At 38.6% G+C, this 22,357-nt stretch overlaps 1 protein-coding gene across 1 annotated transcript in view; it reads left to right on the plus strand.

Moving 5' to 3' along the window:
- rab28 (RAB28, member RAS oncogene family) overlaps positions 1-22,357 on the plus strand; it is a 130,349-nt gene that overhangs the window by 78,927 nt on the left and 29,065 nt on the right. The window contains exon 5 of the mRNA XM_072253016.1: positions 12,343-12,446. Within this exon, the coding sequence (XP_072109117.1) occupies positions 12,343-12,446 (104 nt within the window). The remainder of the gene's footprint in view (positions 1-12,342; positions 12,447-22,357) is intronic.

Genomic DNA, 22,357 nt, shown 5'->3' on the forward strand with positions numbered 1-22,357 from the left:
TTCAAAGTGATGAATCTCTTAAAGCTGGATTTGGTTTTTAAAAGATTATAAATGTCTCCAATATTAGGGATGTATAAACTATTAACGTTGTAAATAAATAAAAAGTTAAAACTAAGATGAGCACAAAACTGAAAACAGAAATTAATAACTAAAATAAAAGAAGTAAAATGATTTTGAAAATATTAACCCTCCTCTTTATCTCCTTAATATTTACCCCACAATCTCCCCTGAAATAAGTGGTCTCTTCAATCCTCTTTTGTATGTCATTGAATTCCACATTTGAGTCCAGTTCCAAAGTGAACTGACAGATTTCACCCTCCATGTCTGACAATAAGACCTCACACATCCTTGTTTAACAAGCTAAGTATTCTGCCAGAAAGAAAAAGGGAAGAAAATTTAATTACATTTTGTTGAAGAGTTGGAATGCATCATAATTGGATAAAATTGGTCTGTACAGTTCTAATATTACAGTGAATAGTTTCTATCATCTTTTTCTACTTCTTCCCACTTTTCTCCTCTCTCTAGTGTTAGTGTACTGTAATGTTAGTATATGGCCTACTGAAATGGACTACTGCGTTTTATTGTAATGAAGTTGGAAACTACAATTGAAGCAGGATATCCAAGGAGAGGTTTACAAAATTTTGGAGATTCTGGAAATCTGAGATACAAACAGAAAGTACAGAAAATGCATGTCAGATTAGACAGCGTTCATGAAGAAGGAGAAATATTAACAGTTTATGTTAATACTATTTAATTAGAATTGAGAACATTTAGAGATAAAGATGGGCTTAAGATGCAGAGAAATGATGAATTGGAGGAGGGGATAAAGGGAAAGTTCTATTTACTATTATAACATTTGTTGTTTAATCAATACTACCTTCCTCCTATCATAGACCTGTACCTTAACTCTCTTCTCTGCACAAAAGCTATGCTTATTTTTAACTTTTCCTAGTTTTTCTTTCTTTCTCTAACTCTTTCTCTCTCTCCCCCTCTCTCTCTCATGCACTCTCTCCCTCACACTCACACTCACAGTCTCTCACTCTCTTACTCATATATGCAAAGACACACATCTAGCAAAAGAAAGATATTTCCTCTGCTTTCTTTCTGTATCCTCTTTTCCTCTCTCAGTTGCCTTTCTCTCACTTTCCTTCTTTCAGTCTTTACACTTTTCTCTCTCCTCTCTTACTACATCTTCCTGTCTTCACTTTCATTTGTATTTGATAAAGAAATCGATGCAAGAAATATGTAGTAAAGAATAACTTAATAGTGATAAACTGAGGTAAGCTAAATGCTTTCACTTATAACCGTTGAGTCTAGTCTCCAAGCACTGGGCTTCCCTGCAGTGTGTGCATATATAATAGTGTATTCAGTCACTTAGCTGTTCCTGGCACTGCCTTCAATTCCATTTCTGGTGCAACTACTTCTCTTGCTGCTATTGACAGCATTAATTTTGAAAGCTAACTGGAATGCAGAGGTGGATTCAATAATAACATTAAAAAGGAAACTTAATTAACATCTGAAGTATAAATATTTACAAGGCTGTAGGGAAATAGATTAGATCAATTTTGATAGCTCTCTTTTAGAGATGGTCAAAAGGCCTCTTTTTGTGCTATTATCACCACACAGACCACAGAATCTTATAACAAATAATGCAGGACATAACGGTAGTAATATATAGAATAGAAACAAGGTTGGACCTTTATGATTGAAATTTGCTGAATTGACTTCCAATCTGATTTTGGTCTATCTAAATTAAGCAACCTTTACCAAGTTACTTTAACTCTGCAGTAAAATATTGATATTTGTGAATAAGTCTCTTTTGCCTTTAATGTATCTATAAGTTTTTACCAACACAATTTTAAAATTGATATGAATGAATACTAAATACTATAGTGGTTCTTTTATAAACAGTTTGGACTACCTCGAGTCAAGGTTTAGGGTCAAATTCACTGCACAATATTGTATGTAAATACAAGATAAACAAATACTAGGAATTAAATGAACCTACTTTAACTGTTTGTAGCTAATAACAATCTGTCATAGGCATCTGAACAAAGGTATAAACAGTTTATTTTGTGTTTGGAATTACTTCCTGCGGGAGGTTAATGTAACACGTAGTTTGTCAGAAATGAGCAAAACCAGATCAGTGAACAAGATTTTTGCCTGATAAAGCATAATGCAAAGGATTGTATCAATGCATTAACTAATTGTATTTTGTATTTAAAAGGACTGAGCATAGTCAACTCAACTTGTGATTCATTAAGAATCAATGTTTGTAATTTCATTGCAGATCTTGCATTTTTTTCTGGAAGCAAAGTTTATGAGCAATGTGATCAGCAGAAATATATACAGATGTAAACACTTTGTAGAGAATGTCCAGTATTTTAAAGTCAGTTGTAGTACCACATATTGGTATGGTTTCCATCATATTAATATCCATCAATCTTGCTGAACTATTGTTTGTAAGCAATGACAGAACTCCTAATAATTACTACCAAGTGTCCTCCATAAAACATACATTAATTCTTTATTTTCCCCTTTCTTCAGTAAATATGTTTACTATTAGTTCATTGAGTTCAATACTGTCAGTTTATTGAGATGCATCGTAGCTAACAGCAGACTTTAAGTCATGCATGATCAAAAATTACTCTGTATCTAGAATATGGATGTATTCTTTTTTACAAAAGATAACCATTGAAATGTAACTCATTTCTTCTGCTACTTGTTCTCCCCAGAACCTTCCCCCGGAGGGATTACTATCCTGTTATGATAAGTGTGAAACATATATGAAGAATGTAACTGTATTTTGTCATAATATGATTGTGAGATAACAAAGAACAAGATGTTGTTATTGTTTATGAGGTGTTAGCAAGTAATAGTCTGACCTATAAGGTGGTAGGTTGAGAATTTAAGTCCTACCTTAGAAACTTGAGCAGAAAATCCAACCTGGCACTATAGTTCAGCATGGAGGGATTACCTCAGGTTTTGAGATGAAATACTAAACTGAAGTATGTCTGATGGCCCAGTTGAATTTTAAAGATGATAGAATCAAAGACTCAGAGATACAACAGGAAACAGGATCTTGCTCCATCAAATCCACACTGACCATCAACCACCCATTATACACTAATGCTACATTAATCTAATTTTTGAAGGTGTTTTCTGTTGTATCTTTACAAATTATTTCTCCTCGATGATGGAAACATTATCTGATTATAGTCACTTTGTTAATTTTGTCTTCTTTGATGAAATCATATACCAAAAGTACTTAAATGGCTGTAATATTACTTTGAGCAATCTGAGGCCATGTAAGACATTACTTACTTATGTTTCGAGACTCAAAGACTTATTGTTTAACATGATTATTTTGACTGAGCTTTTGTTGTATTCCTTCTACATAATGGTTAGCTTATTATTAAAGGCTTGGTGGCAGTAGTAAATCCTGAGGTTTGATGGAATTGACAGTTTTTTGAAATCTTAATTAACTTTGAGGTTGGTTGGTTCTCGGTTTTATTCAGTGCCATGTCTGAGCTCTTGTTCTGTCCTCTTCCTATTGACATTTGTCCTTTTCTCAGGACATATAAAAGATATACTTTAGGTATTTATGGAGAATGTTGGTCACCGCGGATAAGAATCTTTTTTTTTTCTCCACACTGGGAGGAGGAGCAGATGCTTCTATAATGTTCTGTTATACTGGCTCGTGTATGTCTAGGGGAAATCCAGCCCAGCACCCGCCTCAACACTCCCCACAGGGTTGGTGGCCACCCAAATCAATCACAAACATCAAACATTAGCCAGCACACCCAGTAAATTTTAACAAATACACTTTATAGATATTACTAATTCTATGACATTAATATACATTTGATACAGAGAGGAAAGTAATGAAAAAAAAGGCGCCAACACTTATCAAAGTCCAAAGTCCAAGTTCTTCGCGCGCTACCGTTGGAGCTCAATTCGACTTCAGACGACCACCCGAATTCCGTCGACTCACGGCTCGGGACCACCCTTAGTGATCAACCGTAGCCTCTCCGCACGTCCGCGGTTCTCCTCGTCTCTCCTCCGACTCCCCGCCAAAACTCAGTCCACAGTCATATCATACAGCATGGTATCCGAAAACAAAATGATACATAACCACCCATTGGCTAATAAAACCCTGCTATCTCAATTTAAAGTAAAACAAACTGCTAGTGCAAACTCTCTTCAGCGTTAAAGCACAACAAAGCCGCATTCCCCAGATTAACATAACAAAGTCGCCATTTTAAATGTAACAAAAGAAAGACCCCGTACACTTCCATTTGCATTTAGTTGGTGACTGACAAACAAGAGAATATCTGCAGATGCTGGAAATCCAAGCAAAAGTAGTGGTCACTGATGTGTTTTACAAATGGTTTTGAAAAGGTGGGTGGATTGTTGGAGAGTTGGAAGGAACTGGTTATTGGGAGGGGGTGGCATTTCCATGACAGTAGGAATTGTAACAGCAGAGAAAGCTGTGGGCAGTGTGATGCTAACATGGCATTTGTGAAATTCTGGACTGTTAAATAAAATGTTTAGATTTGGAACCACAATCAATAAGCATAGCTATACATAGGGTAAAGTTCCATCTGCAAAAAAGCATGGTGTCGTTTGTGTGGGTTGTAGTGGAGTAGTTAGTTTTTAGCAAGGAATTGTATTTCACACCATTTCTTCTCCATCGTTTGGAAGCCTACTTTTATATTTGCAAGCCTGCACAAGTTATTAACAGTGATAAAAATGCTTTCACTTGTTAGCATTAGCATGGTAGTAATTGAAATGCACAGCCTTAATGAGGATCACACAACAAAACAGAGAGGAGTTTAGGAAAGATGTCAAAAGATGTTGGAATGTCAAATACTTTGCCACTGAATTTTGCTGAAACAGAGTGCGTAAAAAGTTTTGATAGGAAATTGGGCAGCTGCTTTTCCAAAAGGCAGAATATTAAAGGATCTATGGCAAGTAAACTGGAGGATGGACTCAGACTAGATGTTCAAGGAGAAAAACGTCAATACAACCTTGAAAGACTGAAGGCTGATTTATATGCTGAAACAATTAATGATTTATAAATTTTATAGAAACTAATGTTAAGGTTTTGTAATCATGCATTGTTGGAATTGTGCTGATTATGAATGGATGCTTTATCGTTTAGTAGGAGATTACCAACAAGGATCAATTCTCAGCATAGTCTAGATAAGAGCAAATCATTTTTCACACAACTAAGTAGGCTGCATAAACAAACTGCTAATGAATCCAAGGCCATTTTGAGTTTTCTGTAAACATGAACCCTTTGATACTCATTGCATCTGGCACTGACCAGCTTCAAAATGAAACAATACTGAAAGCAGTAACCAAACTTCATTATTATTTGTACATTTGGAATCATACATTATTTCTTTTCTTTTGTCATAGTGCCCCAGTTCATAAAAGGCTGCCCAGAACAGTAGATATTTAAGGAAATTTGTGCTGGCCATTTAAGATAGATTAATGAAGAAGTAAGCAGTCCTTCTGACTGAGGTGATGTTACAAATCTATGAATTATATGTATATATCATACAAAATTTAACCATTTTTAAATGTGTTTTAAACTCGGCTACTTGATGAGAAGATGTATGTCAGGTTTGGGTCAGGTGTATATTCTTAAAAAAATTTTGCATGTTGATTGAATTGTGCTTTATCATACAGGCCTGGCATAATTCTTTGTTCATATTGGGATGATTTCTTTATTAATGCCATGTGTGCTCTGTTCTTGATTTGATCAATATTTAGCACTTCAGTTTTAAACAAATCAGTAGCACTTTTGAAATTGTTATATATATATGGCAATGTTTCATTTGGCTTATGAAAGATTAAGTACTGTACTCAGCTTGGGATCAGAATGACCATAGTCAGAGCAAGTCAGATTTGTGTTAGGTTTTATTAGACATCTATTACCATCAGTACCAGAGAGCAACAAGTATTTGTGTCTCTGAAATTAAACCACCATAAAAACAAAACTTTATAAAACATTGTGAAAGAATTTAGACCGTAAGATCAGAAGGCAAAGGAGAAGAATTAGGCCATTCGGCCCATTGGTTCTTCTTTGCCATTCCATAACATTTATTATCCCTCTCATCCCCATTCTCCTGCTTTTTCCTTATAATCATTGACACCCTGACCAACCAAGAACCTATCAACCTCAGCTTTAAATATACTTAATAACGTGGCCTCCACAGCTGTCAGTGGCAATGAATTTTACAGATTCACCACCTGCTGGCTAAAGAAATTCCTTCTCATCTCTGTTCTAAACAGATGTCCTTCTATTCTGAGGTGGTGCCCTCTGGTTCTCGACTCACCTACTAAAGGAAACATTGTCTCCACACCTACTCTATGTAGGCCTTTCATATTCAATAGATCTCAATGAAATGTCTCCTCATTCTTATAAAATCCAATGAATACAGACCTGGGGCCATCAAACACTCCTCATACATTAACACTTTGATTGACAGAATTGTTCTCATGAACCTCCTTTGGGCCTTCTCCAATGCCATTGTTCTTATATTAAAATATTCTTGAAATGAATGAATTACATTGGCCTGCAAGTTAACCTTTAGGTGATCTTGCACAAGCACTCCCAAGTCTGTTTGCACCTCTGATTTTTGAATTTTCTCCCCGTTTAGAAAATAGTCTATACCTTTATTCCTTCAACAAAAGTGCTTGACCATACATTTCCCTGCACTACTGCTACTTCTTTGCCCATTCTCTCAGTCTAAGGGCTTATACAGACTCCCTGCTTCCTACGCATTGCTGTCCATCCGCCTATCTGTGTATCATCTACAAACTTGGCCAAAAAGCCATCAATTCTGTTATCCTAATAATTGACATATAACATAAAAAGAAGCAGTCCCAACACCGATTCCTGCGGAACACTATTAGTCACTGGCAGCCAACTAGAATAGGCTTCCTTTATTCTGACTCTTTGCCTCCTGCCAGTTCAACCAATCTTCTATCCATGCCGGTATATTTCCTGTAATCCCATGGCCTCTCGTTTGATTAAGTAGTCTCCTGAATGGCACATTGTCAAAGGCCTTCTGAAAATCCAAGTAAACATCATCCACTGACTCTCTTTGTCTACCCTGTCTGTCATTTTGTCAAAGAATTCCAAGAGATTTGTCAGGCAAGATTTCCCCTTAAGTAAACAATGCTGACATTCGCCTGCTCTATCATGTGCCTCCAAGTACTCTGAAACCTCATCCTTAATATGAAGCTAGGCTAACTTACCTATAATATCCTTTCTTTTGGCACACTGCTAATGTCTTTCACAGTGAAGACTGACACAAAGAACTTATTCATCTGTTATTCCTTTACTACCTCTCCAGCATAATTACCAGCAGTCCAATATCTACTTTCGCTTCTCTCATACTCTTATGTATCTGACAAAAACTTTTGGTATCATCTTTGATATTATTAGCTAGTTTACCTTTATATTTCATCATTTCTCTCCATATGTTTCTTTTTTAGTTGCCTTCTGTTGGATTTAAAAGCTTCCCAATTCTCTATCTTTCCACTAGGTTTTGGTATATTATATGCCTTTTCTTTGACTTCCCTTGTCTGCCACGGTTGCCTCACTCTTCCTTTAGGATACTACTACTCCTTTGGGATGTATCTATCCTGTGCCTAATGATTTGCCCCCAGGAGCTCCAGCCATTGCTGTTCTGCTTCATCACTGACAGTGTCCCCTTCCAATCAACTTTGGCCAGCTCCTCTCTTATGCCTTTGTAATTCCCTTTACTCCACTGTAATACTGATACATCTGACATTATATTCTCCCTTTCAAACTGCAAGATGAACTCTATCATTATTATGATCATTGGCTCCTTTACCTTAAGGTCCCTTATTACATTTGCTTCAATTCACAATGGCCAATCCAGAATTGCCTTTCCCCTAGTGGGCCCAGCCATAGGCTGTTCTAAAAAACCATCTCATAGACATTCTACAAATTCCCTCTCTTGGGATCCAGCACCAACCTGATTTTCCCAATCTACCTGCATATTAAAATCCCCTATGACTATTGTAACATTGCCCTTGTTATATGCCTTTTCTATCTTCTGTTGAAATTTACATCCCACATCCTTGCTACTGTTAGGGGGCATGTATATAACTCCCATCAGTGTCTTTTTACCCTTGCAGTTCCTTAACTCTATTCACAAGTATTTTACATCTTCTGATCTTGTCATCCCTTTCTAAGGATTTGATTTCATTTTTGACCAACAGAGCTACCACTCTCCATCTGCCTCCCTGCCTATCCTTTCATATAAAGCGTATCCTTGGTATTAAGCTCCCAGTTATGATCTTTCAGTGACGACGCAATGATGCTCACAATGCCGTACCTTAGTGGTGCTACAAGGTCATCTACCTTATTCCTTATTCTGCCTGCAATCAAATATAACATCTTCATTTTTGTATTCATCACTGTTTTCAATTTTGCCCGCATGTTACACTTGAAATTTGCCAATGTTGACGTAGAAGTCCATATTTATATTCAGGTCTTACTATTTACTGGTTATGTAGCAGTCTTATTTACTGCAGCCCAATTAGCAATGATAAAAATAGATGACACTGTCTTATTGCAATTTCTTTTCATCTTAAAAATCAGATTATTTCTATTTTGTTTGAAATATTATGTAAACACTGCAGTTGTTTTGATGAGTATGGCATGCTGCAATGGATTCTAATACAAATTGCTCCTTTTAGGCTCTAAAAGGATCAAATTAAATAAGCAGATTTCAGAATGTTCCAAGGGATGTACAGAATATACTTGTGGATGCTACTGAGTCTCTGCTTTTCAAAACCCTGCGAATAACACACAGATTTATTATCAAGGGCAGCATATGATAAATACAAGCTTAATATGTTTCAAGTATTGTGCAATAATTTTTTTGTATGTTCTGTAAGAAAAATTCTACCTCCACAGTTCAATCTTTTCCATGCTATCTGCTTGTATGTCTGATGTCAAGTTCTGATGAGCCTTGCTTTCATCCAACTGCACCTTGAGTCAACCAAAGTTTTCAATCCCTGGCATAACTCTGCCTCTTTAAAAGATAATCTTAAGGTACATACTCAGTTTGAATGAGAACATGTGCAGTTAAAGAAGTATTTTTTGCTGCACTGAACTGCAGAGCCAATAACTTTCATCAAGATTGCCTATTTACTCCTTTTAATAATTTTTATTTTGTCTATGTTTCTGATGTTTTTTAATCTTCTAATTCACTGACATTAATGATCCCATTGCCAACTTACAAGTCTAGCCACCTAAAAATCATAATACTCCTAGCATTAAAATATACACACTCCAAACTATTCAGCCCATCATACCTGTTATTTTGATTTTGCCTTTCAATACTTGCCCTGACATCTACCTTCTGGTCTAATCCATCCCTTACTGACCTTGGGCTCTGGTTCCCAGCCCCCAGCAAAGTAAGTTTAAATTCTCTTGATTAGCATCAGCAAACCTCCTGGCCAGAATATTGGTTCTCCTCCAGTTCAGGTACAACCTGTCCCTCTTGTACAGGTTATTCCTTCCCCAGAAAAGATTCCAGTCAACCAAAAATTTGAAACCCTTCCCCTACACCTTCTTTGTAGCCACTCATTCATTCATGCTGTTACCTCATTCTTATCTGCCCTAGCCCGTGGCACAGGGAGTAATCTGGAGATTACAACTTTGGATGCCTCTTTTCTTCAGCCTCTGCCCTAACTCTATTTCCTCACTGGGTAGGACCTCTTTCCCTTTTCTGCCAATGTCATTAGTGGCAATACGACATCTGGCTGCTCCCCCTCAGCCTTGAGAATCCTGCAGCCACTCCCGATACATCATGGATGCTAACACCAGGGAGGCAGTACACCTTCCTGGTGTCTCTTTTGCAGCCACAGAATTCCTTTCTGTCCCTCTAACTATTGAGTCCCCTATAACTACTTCACTGCTTGACCACAGTTCCACTACCCTGTCTGGTACTGCCGTATCCTGATGAGTCATCCTCCCAGCAGTATCCAAAGGGGTATACTTGTTGCTGAGGGGAATGGCCATAGGGAAAACCTGCACTGACTTCTTCATCCCCTTACCTGTCCTGGATGCCACCCATCTACTGTCCAAAGACTGTACTCTGCGTATGACCACCGCTTCAAAAGTCTTATTATAGCCTCCTGAATGATCCTGAGTGCAGCCCACTCCAGCTCCAACTCCTTGATCCAGTCAGTCAGTCATTGAAGTTGGATCACTTCCTGCAGACGTAGTCACACTTCTCATCTATTTTCAGTTTTCATCTTTTACACATTTATATTGAATTTCTTGGCACACTCCACATGAGGAAACTGGATATACAGGTTAGTTACGGATTAAGAAGTGAAGTAATCCCAAGAAAACAATATAATTTCAAAGACTATTCCTGTATTTCTAGATTTAGTTTGTCTTCCCCAAAAATTACTGGAAATGCATGTTGATAATAGTGCAGCAAAGTCAATGTGTCACCCCTGAGATAAACAGAGAATCTCCTTAATGGGATTAAGGGATTCAGAAGGACTGAGACGGGAATGGGCGTGGGGTGATGAAATAGAATTGATTAAGAGATCTGTTCCAAAAATGGAATAAAGAGGGAATGCAAGGTTCAATTTAAAAATATACAAAGGAAAAGTAAAAAGAAAAAGTAAGAAACTTCAAATTTATTGTTTGAAAACTTACCTGAATCAATCTACCATCCAGAGGAATAAGATTTTGTGCACATTTCTTAATTTTCTGAGCAATAAAAGTGGACTGGCATTCTTTAATAAATATTATATAATTACCTAGTTAATTACAAAATTTATTTTTCGGGCATGTGTTTAATGGTCAATTAATATGCATTTGCAGAAATGATAAGAAAATTGGGATTGAGTAAGATGTTAACTGTGGGGATAATGGTAAAATAACGTAGATCAGCCAGCAATGTTTAGCATTTTGGAACTTGTGAGATTTATTTTCTTGCTGCAAGTTTCTGGTCATTCAAACACAGTTGTTTTCACTTCCAGCAAGATCTTTTTAAGAATGACAAGCATCAAGGAAGATCATATTTTTAAATAAAAATGAGTAATTGCCATTCCTAATGAATGACATTTGGAAAGTTGCTTCTGCTTCAGAGGGGAAGGGGAGGGAAGAAAAGTAATATATTTTAAAGAGAAACAGATGCCCTTGTTTTTCAACATAGTCTCTATTCAAAGGACTTCTGCAATATTTCCCTTAATCTTTCCACTTACGTTCTGGAATAAATGGATAGGCTAATGTGCTGTCAGTTAGAAGATGGGTAGAGCTTAGCCTTTGGATGAAAATGGTAACCCAGAGACAAATTGTTCCAGTGTCACACTGGTCTTGAGAGGTATTTTTTTTCTCTCATATTTATAAATGAGAGACTATAAAATCTTCCAAGAATAATCTGGTGATGACGAAGAATGTTATTTTTCTTTTAAACAATGATGTTTTAAAACGGTTCCTTCATATATTGTTTATCATAACAGTAACTTTAGTTGTTTCTTTAAAATCAACTCAAACTTGTGATGTCACAAATGAAAATTTTCTTTGTGGCCATTCAAAATCAATCTCATTTAAAATAACTAAAATTCATTTCTGGAAAATTTTAAAGTGTTTTACTTGTCAAATATGTACTGTACTGACTTTTTTTTTAGTAAAGTAAAATACATAGAGATCTTAAAAATATACTACTGGCATTGCTGTGTCCATGCAAAAACATCATTTCAAAAGCCACTTAAAGTTCCATCAAAAAGATGTAATACACAGAAATCGACAGAGATTATTCAAATTTGGGGGTAGAGATTTTCTTTACGTCTCAGCAAAAGAATAATTTGGACTGGATGTAGGTAGCATTTGAAATTCTGTTACCTTTTTTTAAACTAGTTTGATCCTGAATGAATTGCTCTGGATCAAAAAATCCATAACTAATGAAAAGTCCAGGCTAGAATAGCCTGTCTGTAGGCTGAATGGCCTGTACCTATGGTGTACTTTTCTAGTATTTAATATCTGTGATTTTTCATACTTGGAAATGAGAGCTTTTAAAATGGACATGCGTTATTTTAATTGTCATTAGGTCATGTACTTTGATGAAGTGATATTTTGATTCTGATAATTACATTTGTGGGAATTATGCTTTCACATTATCCTGATTATCAAGCAAGCAAAATTATTTCTTTTATAGTCTTGCACAATCATACACTAAACTATGCTACTTGAATGAAATAGACATATGTTTAATTCAAAAAAAATTGTTTGTTGAAGAATAATCAGACTGTCTTTTATTACTCCCATAGTTGACCTGGAGCACATTCGAACTGTGAAGACAGACAAACATCAACGATTTTGCCAGGAAAATAACATCAGTGGTCATTTTGTCTCTGCCAAAACTGGAGATTCTGTGAGTTTGAATCATTTCCAACATACAAATCTGTTGTAACATCTAACTTTGACTGGAAAAATTAAAGTAGTTAAAAGCTATTTAAAGGAGATTGAGATTAAATCCAGATATGCACTAAGTATGAAAGACAGTGCTAACTAATTAATGTACAGATTATTTATTTGCAATGTTATGTGACAAGATAGTATATTTGTGATTACCCAGATGTTATTAGGCCTTAACTTGCAGGCAGATGTTATACATAAATTCACAGTTTCTCAATTTATGCTTTTTCTTCTTTGCTAATTTGCCGGTTGCACTTCAGCATTTAAATCCCTATGTCCAGTGGTGGAGTACATATCTGTGGGAATTCCTTACATTAGGGAATCTGCTATTATTAAACTTGGTAAAGAAACTCTTCATTTGTTTCCATGAAGACAGATTTAAGAATTTATTAGAATGGGAGAAATTTATGCAGGAGTAGGCCATATGGGGCCTCGTCCCTCCTCCGCTCTTCAAAAAGATCATGGCAGATTATTTTATTCAGTGCCACTTTCTTGTGTGAACATCATATCCATTCATTCTCCAAATCTTCAAAAAGGTATTCTTTTTTTTTTTTGGATTTATTCAGTGACTCAGCCTCCTAAGTGCAAAGTTCCAGATGTTCACTGTCTTCTGGTAAAGTAGTTCCTTATTGTCTTTGAGAATGTAGGTTCTTGGTAGCCGACACCTCGGTCAGACAAAACATCTGTCCTTAAAGTCTTATAAAACTCTGATATGTTTCAGTGATATAATCTTTTGTTAGAATCAGGTTTAATATCACTAGCATATGTCAAGAAATTTCTTAGCTTAGTGGCAGCAGTACAATACAATATATGATAAATATATAAAAAAATTAAGTATATATATATATATATATGTACATTAAATAGTTAAATTAGAAACTGTAGTGCATAAACAGAAATAATGAAAAAGGGAAGTGGTGTTCAAGGGCTCAATGTCCACTTGGAAATCAGATGGCAGAGGGGAAAAAGCTGTTCCCTAATCGCTGAGTGTGTGCCTTCAGGCCTCCTTCCCGATGGTAACAATGAGAAGAAGGCATGTCCTCCAAACTCTTCCAACCTAAAGATTCAAAGACCTGGTCATTTAAACGCTTCTCAAAGCATAATGCCCCCAAACCCAGGATTTTCTTTGATGAATTCTTATTGAAAAACAAAACTTTTTTTTTTGCGAAATCCTTTTGACTGTTATTCTGACTTTGGTCATAGAATGCAGGGGTGGAGTACTGGCAGCAACAGTGCCAGGTCCACTGAACCTATTTCAATAGAGAGATCTTTGAGCAATATGCAAGTTTCTGTTCATTCAGTTATACCTATGAGAATTATTTGAATTAATTGCAATCTATTTATAGTAATTGTAGATTTTAAATATTTTAAACATTATAATCTCTAATTTTATTCATTTTTATGTCTTCATAGTATGATTAATATTTCATATTGTTAATATTTTTGAATGCTCATGCATGGCCACAGATGTTTGAAGTCTTCTGACAATTCTAATTGGAGGTGAGACCTGGCATGGTTTAGCATGCTGTCAAAGTATCTTTGGGGCAGGAGATGCTGCTTTCAGCAGGAAGGCCTCACTAATCAGGAGACAGATTTAGGGAAACATTACCAAATATCGGCAAGTCCTCTTAGGTGTTCCTCTGGATCAAAGACTTACATCCTGCTGGTGTGACTTTTGAGGTGGATGGTGATGCCAGGCAACCTCAGACTCTCCCACAGATAGAGTACAAAATGGCCCAAAGGACAGGCTGGTATATTGTTTCTGAGTGGGTGCATTCACCTGACACTTAGAAAGGACTTCTACACACCCTTATGTGTGCTTAAGCTTCTTAATACCATCTCAAGAGCATCTTTTGAGCAATGGGACAAATTGCAAAGAATAATTATCTCTTGAGAAGCCTTTCTGCCTGGTAATCTGCTCCAATATCAATGCTCCGAATAGAGTGTTTCTTTCAAGACTCTGTTGTCTTCCTAGTACAATTGAGTAAGAGGAACAAGGGCTTTGATGCAGGGTATTTTGGCCTGTAAGGATAGATTGGTTTGCTTAGCCTCCTGGTGAAGTTTGTGAATTGGCCTTGGTGGTAGTATTCTCGCGCATGTTGCATATCCGGAAACTGAGACCGGACATGGTTAACTTGTTCAGTGAAGTTTTTAAGAGGATGGGCCTTATAGCTAACATCTGTAAGTCTGATATTGTATGCTTGGATTTTCAGAAGGCCTTTGACATGTGCTGCACATGAGGCTGCTTGACAAGGTAAGAACTCATGGCATTATAGAAAAGATACTAGCATTGTTGGCAGATTGGCTGACTAGCAGGAGGCAAATAGTGTGAGTTAAGGGGGCATTTTCTGGTTGGCTGCTAGTGACTAGTGGTGTTCTGCGTGAGTTAGTGTTGGGACTGCTTCTTTTCATGTTATACGTCAATGATTTGGATGACAGAATTAATAGGTTTGTGGCCATGTTTGCGTATGCTACGGAGATAGGTGGAGGGGCAAGTAGTGTTGAGGAAGCAGGGAGTCTGCAGGAGGACTTGGATAGATTGGGAGAATAGGTAAAGAAGTGGCATATGGAATATAGTGTAGGAAAGTATGTGAACATCTTCACCTGCACCTCAGTGAGATCCACACTTGCCATAACACCGAGTTCTTCTTCTGTCTCCGCGCCCTCTCTTGAAAACCTTTGTCTGGTTCTCTGCTTGCTCTGGATCTTTTTTTCTCTAACTGTCAACTAGACAGCAACTGGCTCAATTTCAGCATTCCTCTCTCCTCCTTGAACCTTAACCCCTTTGAAAGCACTGCCATCCATTCTGTCTCTGCATCAATCTCAACCTCACCATCAAACCCCCAGACAAAGGGGGTGCTGTTGCAGTGTGGTGGACTGACCTCTGTCTTGTGAGGCCAGGTGGCAACTTGCAGACACCGCCTCCTACTTACCCAATGAAGAGGACCCTACTCTGGACCATTAGGCCACTGTCTCCCACACCATCATTAACCTCATCAACTCTGGAGACCTCCCATCCACTGTGACCAAGCTCATAGACCCCTTACCCCACACTGCTCATTTCTATCTCCTACCAAGATCCACAAACCTGAATGCCCAGGTGGGCCCATTGTCTCTGCCTGCTCCTGCCCCACTGACCTTGTGTTTGTATACCTCAACTTCATTCTATCCCCCTTGATTCATTCCCTTCAACCTACATCTGTGAGGCTTCATATGCTCTTGATCTCCTCAACAACTTTCAATTTCCTGGCTCTTACTACCTTGTTTTCACCATGGATTTCCAGTACCTATACACTTCTATCCCCCATGAAGAAGGCCTTAAAGCACTCTGCTTCTTCCTTGACAAAAGACCTGACCAGTTCCCCTCCACCACCCACTTTCTCTGTCTGGCAGAACTGGTCCTCACCCTCAGCAACTTCTCCTTCAGTTCCTCCCACTTTCTCCAAACTCAAGGGGTAGCCATGGGCATCTACATGGGCCCCAGCTGTGCCTGCTCTGTTACTGGCTAAGTGCAACAGTCCATATTCGAAGCCTTCCCTGGTAATGCTCAACTCTTTCTGCACTACATTGATGGTTGCATTGGTATTGCTTCATGCACCCATGTTGAGCTTGTCAATTTCATCATCATTGCATCCAATTTCCATCCTGCCCTTAAGTTCACCTGGTCCATTTCTGACACTTCTCTCCCCTTTTTCAATCTCTCTCTCCATCTCTGGAGACAAACTGACTACTGATATCTTTTATAAACCTACCGATTCCCATGGTCATCCTATCTCCTGTAAAATTTCTGTTCCCTTTTTTCAGTTGCTTTGTCTTTGCCGTATTAGCTTTCCGTTCCAGGATATCAGAGATGTCCTCCTTCTTCAAAGATTGGTGTTTCCATTCCTCCACCATTAATGCTGCCATCACCTGCATTTCCTCCATTTCCCGGATATCTGTGTTCACACTATCTCCCCATCCCCTTAGCTGATAGTAGTCCTCTTGTCCTCCAACCACCCCATGAGCCTATGCATGCAACACATCATTTTCCACAACTTTTGCCTCCATCTTTACCTCCTCCCCACTCTCTGTTTTCTGCAGGGATTCCTGCCTGTATGATTCCCTTGTCTATTCATCCCTCCACACATCTCCTTTCTGGCAGATATCCTGCAAGAGAAAGGATTGCTACAACTGTCCATTCACCTCCACTCTCACCTCCTTTCTCACCTCCATTCAGTCCTTTCAGGTGAGGTAACACTTCACCTGTGCATCTTTTGGGGTCATCTACTGTATTCAGTGCTCCTAATGTTGCATTGGTGTGATCAAACGTAAATTGGGGGACCGTTTCGTCAAGCATCTCTGCTCCATACGCAACAAATGGAATTTCCTGGTGGCTAGCCATTTTATTTACTATCCACTTTCCCATTTTGACATTTTGGACCATGGCTGCCTATTTTGCCATGGTGAAGCCTACTCTCAGAGTGGAGACGCAACACCTCATATTCTGATAAATGTAGACTCTAACCTGATGGCATGAATATTGATTTCTCCTTCCAGTAATTTCTTTTCCTTCCCTCTTCCCTCTTCTTACCTCTTCTATCACCTTCACCTGGTGTTTCTCCTCCTTCCCTTTCTCCCATGGTCCATTTTCCTCTTCTATCAGATTGATTTGTCTTTGACCCTTTGCCTTTCCCACTTGTCACCTCCGAGCTTCTTTCTTCACCCTCCTTGCACCTAGCTGGTTTCACCTATCACTTCTAGCATGGCTTCCTTCCCCTTCCCCACCCCCACTTTTTTATTCTGCCATTTTCCCCCTTCCTTTAAAGTGCAGATTAAAGGACTCAGGCCAAAACTTCGACTGTATATTCATTTTCATTGATGCTGCCTGACCTACTGATAAACTGCAATATTTTCTGTGTGTTGCTCTGGATTTCCAGCATCTACAGAACCTCTTAATTGTGTGGTCATGCAACTTGGTACAGGGAATATATGCATAGGCTATTTTCTAAACGGGAAGAAAACTCAAAATCAGAGGTGCAAGGAGACTTGGAAGTCCTCATGCAGAATTCCTAAAAGGTTAACTTACAGGTTGAGTCGTTGGTAAGCAAAGCAAGTGCAATGTAATCATTCATTTCAAGAGGACAAGAATGTAAAAACAAATATGTAATGTTGATGCTTTATAAGGCATGGGTCAGGCTGCACTTGGAGTATTGTGAGCAGTTTTGGGCCCCTTATCTAAGAAAAGATGTGCTGGCATTGGAGAAGGTCCAGAGGAAGTTCACGAGAATGATTCCGGAATGAGGCAGTTAATATATGAGGAGCGTTTGATGGCTCAGAACCTGTATTCGCTGGAGTTTAGAAGAATGGAGGGGACGTGGATCTCATTGAATATTGAAAGGCCTATATAGGATGGATGTGGAGAGAATATTTACTATAGTGGGGGAGTTTAGGACCACTGGGCACAACCTCAGAATACAGCGATGTACATTTAGAACACTGTGGAGGAGGAACGGCTTCAACTGGAGGGTAGTAGATCTGTGGAATTCATTGCTACAAGGTGTTTAAATGTACGTCGCTCTATTCTGAGGCTATGGAGACCAAGTTATTTGGTAGACTTAAAGCGGAGGTTGATGGATTCTTGAATAGTCAGGACATCAAAGGTAGGCAAAGGCAGAAGGCAGGAGAATGTAGTTGAAAGGGATAATAAATAACTCACCTATGATGGAGTGGCAGAACATACTCAAATGACAGAATGTCCTAATTCTGCTCCTGTGTCTTGTAGTCTAATAATTTGATAAAAATGTGGAGAAAAGCTGCAGTAGAATGGGGAAGTTTCAAGGTGGTAGTGGCATTTTCCTCAGTTCCATCCTTCTTCATTCGACTTGATTCAATAAACCTAACTTGGCACAAGCCCAAGAGTCAGAGGAAGTTGCTGCTCCGCTCTAAAGTTCCTGAGCAAGTGACTATCAAAGGAGTTGGCTTTGTTGCTGGTGGAGAGCATAGCTGTACAACATAGCACGTATTGTACTACGTGAATGACAACATCTGTAACAAAACAAATGTAACAGTAGTCACCAAACTCTAGTCGTTTATATTTCTGAGCTGCATTAAAGAACATAAGAAAAAGGAAAAGAAGAAGAAGAATATTCTTGTAATTTCCAACCTAAATAGCTTTCCCCTTGTGTGCCACTCAAATGATGCATAAAAACGCCAAAATACTGTTGAACCTCGGACCCAGAAAAAAATTGAGGGATTTAAGCACTTATTATTTTACCTTTTTTTCAGATTGAAACTGGAGCATTTGCTTCATTTTCTTTGTGAGGAGATGGCCAATAAGATGGTAGCAATATTCAATCAGCAAAGGACATCAGTTAACGTGTAACAAAAGTGAAATAAAGGACTGAGGTCCTTTAACATCTGCCGGACGATGCTGAGGATGTTCTCCAAGTCTGTGGTGGCCAGTGCTATTATGTTTGCTGTTGTGTGCTGGGGCAGCAGGCTGAGTGTAGCAGACACCAACAGAATCAACAAGCTCATTCGTAAGGCCAGTGATGTTGTGGGGATGGAACTGGACTCTCTCACGGTGGTGTCTGAAAAGAGGATGCTGTCCAAGTTGCATGCCATCTTGGTCAATGTCTCCCATCCACTGCATAATGTACTGGGTGGGCACAGGCGCACGTTCAGCCAGAGACTCATTCCACCGAGATGTAACACAGAGCGTCATAGGAAGTCATTCCTGCCTGTGGCCATCAAACTTTACAACTCCTCCCCTGGAGGGTCAGACACGCTGAGCCAATAGGCTGGTCCTGGACTTATTTCATAATTTACTGGCATAATTTACATATTACTATTTAACTATTTATGGTTCTATTACTATTATTATTTATGGTGCAACTGTAACGAAAACTCCGGGATCAATAAAGTATGACTATGACTATAAAATAAATCCAAGAGCCGGGCTCGGGCTCGTCCAAAAGCTCTTCAGTGGCACAAGGCAACATCAGTGCAGAAGAGATGGCTCGTGGTGGAGGAGTTAAGAAGACAGGAGGAGGCAGAGCGAAACGCCAGGGCCGTTTCAATGGCCAAGCAGGATCAATGGACTAATCGGGAGAACCTGGAAAAGAGGAAACTTAGCTGGCGTGACATCTGGGAGATGGAGGGATCTCGGCTAAGTTTTGTCATCAGAGCCACTTTTGACGTCCTACCCACACCCCAGAACCTGAACCAGTGGTGGGGAGAAGACCCCGCTTTCTCTCTTTGTCAAGCACCTGCATCACTAAGGCACATTTTAACAGGATGCACCACGAGCCTCACCCAGGGGCGGTACACTTGGCGGCATAACCAAATTCTCAGACAGCTGGCATCAATCTTGGAACAGAGGCGAATCACCACAAATGCTCTTCCACAAACATTGGCAGGAAATGTCCACATCACACGATTTGTACCAGCAGGCCAACCTCCAGAGCACCATATAACATCAAAAGATGTAAGCATTCTGCAGGTTGCTCGGGATTGGAAAATGGACGTGGACTTGGTAAAAAAGCTTGTGTTTCCCCCAGACATTGCGGCTACAACACTCCGGCCAGACATGGTCCTGTGGTCCACAACAGCCAAGCTGGCATATGTTGTGGAATTGACAGTACCATGGGAAGATGGTGTCAAAGAAGCTTATGAGATGAAAAAGACAAAGTACTCTGAACTGGCAACTGAAGCTGCCCAGAATGGCTGGAAGACCAAGATTTTCCCTGTAGAAGTGGGATGCAGGGGATTCATTGCTACATCTACGACCAATCTATTGAAGAAGATGGGGGTGAGGGGTCACTCCCTCCAACAAGCAATCAAGTCCTTGTCAAATGCAGTAGAAGAAAGCAGCAATTGGATTTGGATTAATAGGAAAGTCAACAACTGGGCTGCAAGATGAAGACAGGAGGGTATGGAACTGAGGGGGGTGTATCTGGGACGCCAGGTAGCACCCTTGAGCCCTCTGGAGACGTTGCGGGCTTATCAACGAAAAGTCAAAGAAGGAGGGTGCCCACCTGATGACGTACCTCCCCTCCCTCCTTGTCACCACTCCAAGCCCACTGCCAACATCGAGAGTGCCAACTTACCATAGGGATTGAAACATCAAGTCTTAGTAGCTCTACTACTTTAATAAAATTTTGTCAGATTGAATGTTTCAGAATACGAAATTCCAATTATGTAGACCAGCTATTCATAGTTCATAGGTTCATTTATTATTATCAAAGCATGTATCCATAAACAACTCTGAAATTTGTATCCAGATAGCCATGAAACAAAGAAAGAACATGAAAGTCACTCAGAGAAAAACATCAAAACCGCCCCTTCCCCACACAAAAAACTAACAGAACATCAACTCCCAAACACTCTTCCCTCGCACAACAAACCAGAAAAGGAACAGGGGATAAAAAAACAGAATATAAAACCATTAGCATGAAAAAGTCCACAGGTCCATAAATGCAGTAAATCAATCCATAAATGCAGAAGTATGATATTGTAAGGTTCTGCACTAAGAAGCCATAAGGAATGGTGATTGATAGTCTATCAAACCTACCACCTCTTGGATGATGCTATATTCAAAAAGAGCTGACAATATGCACTTTTAGCTCCTTTAGTGAGCAAGCAGAGACCAGCAGAACACCTCCATTTTTGATCTAGGAGATATGGAAATCTACTCACCGAGCCTATTGGATTTTTACTATATTGTGAAGAAGTCTTATTGAATCTGTATCTGAAAGAGTATTTTCTTTGCATTTTCTGAATTGTTGTGACTAACAAAATCCACATTTGTGAGATTGTTCCAATACTCTTAGGTATCTATTCATTTTGTCCATGGACTGTTAAATTGAACAATGATGTGTTTTGGTCTCCTTCCTTTCATTATCTATCTGTTACCACTTGCTGCCATCTTCTTTAACTGTGTACAGTAATCTTTTTCCAAGCTCCAGTTGTAGCTATATATTAAGGTATGTGTTTCGTTATTATTGGGTAGGAATTCACTGTGCTCTTTTGCACTGAATGTCATCTCCAACAGAAGGCCCAAAGAATGAAATATAGCCTGGAGCCTTATGATCATTGTTTGAGTGAACTCTTATTAACTGTCTCACCAATAACAGACTCAGGGTAAGTTCTGAATGTGAAGGGACAGAATCAAAAAAGTTAGTGTGGAATCAGGAGAGCACTCCTACATGTCATTCTGACTTTGTGGGAATAATATAAGAATTTCTAAACTTCACCTCTGTAGCCTTTAGGTTCTTGCTCATCACAAAGGAGTTTCTGATGGAAGTCTTAAAATAGACATAAGGACATTCATTTACATTTATGAGGTCTTACTCCTATTTTGCCAAATGCCCTGACCCATTTGACTGTTTCTTTTGACATAGAGCATTCTTTGAATGTGAACCACATTATGCCTGGTTTACAGCTGTTAGATGTGTGCAATGATGTTCAATTTTCACTCCTATCTCCACTTTCTAACAGTGGAATTAAAGGATTATTCCCTAATGTGGATTGATAGCTCTGCATCAGAATTACAAGAGTTTGAAGTCAGATTAAGCGGGATATTTTTCTTTTGGCTAATTTCCAATTTTGCAAATTGACTTTTGGGTAATTTATTTTTACATTGCAGTCTTAATATTACTGTGAATCTTTGCATAGTTCATTATTTTAATTTGCAGATTAACTAATGTTTACCATAAGTCATTAGTGTTAGTATAGCAAGATCAGTATTGTAATCATTGTCCACCAGCCATTATTTTGCATGAATTTACTTTTTAAAGCATACATCGTCCAAAACATAGAAGAATTTTAAATGAAATTATGTTGCAGATCTTATGCTTTTCGTCATAGAGGTCATGTTTGTTTTTGTTA

The sequence above is a fragment of the Mobula birostris genome, chromosome 3 (genome assembly GCF_030028105.1).
Source record: "Mobula birostris isolate sMobBir1 chromosome 3, sMobBir1.hap1, whole genome shotgun sequence".
Lineage (NCBI taxonomy): Eukaryota > Metazoa > Chordata > Chondrichthyes > Myliobatiformes > Myliobatidae > Mobula > Mobula birostris.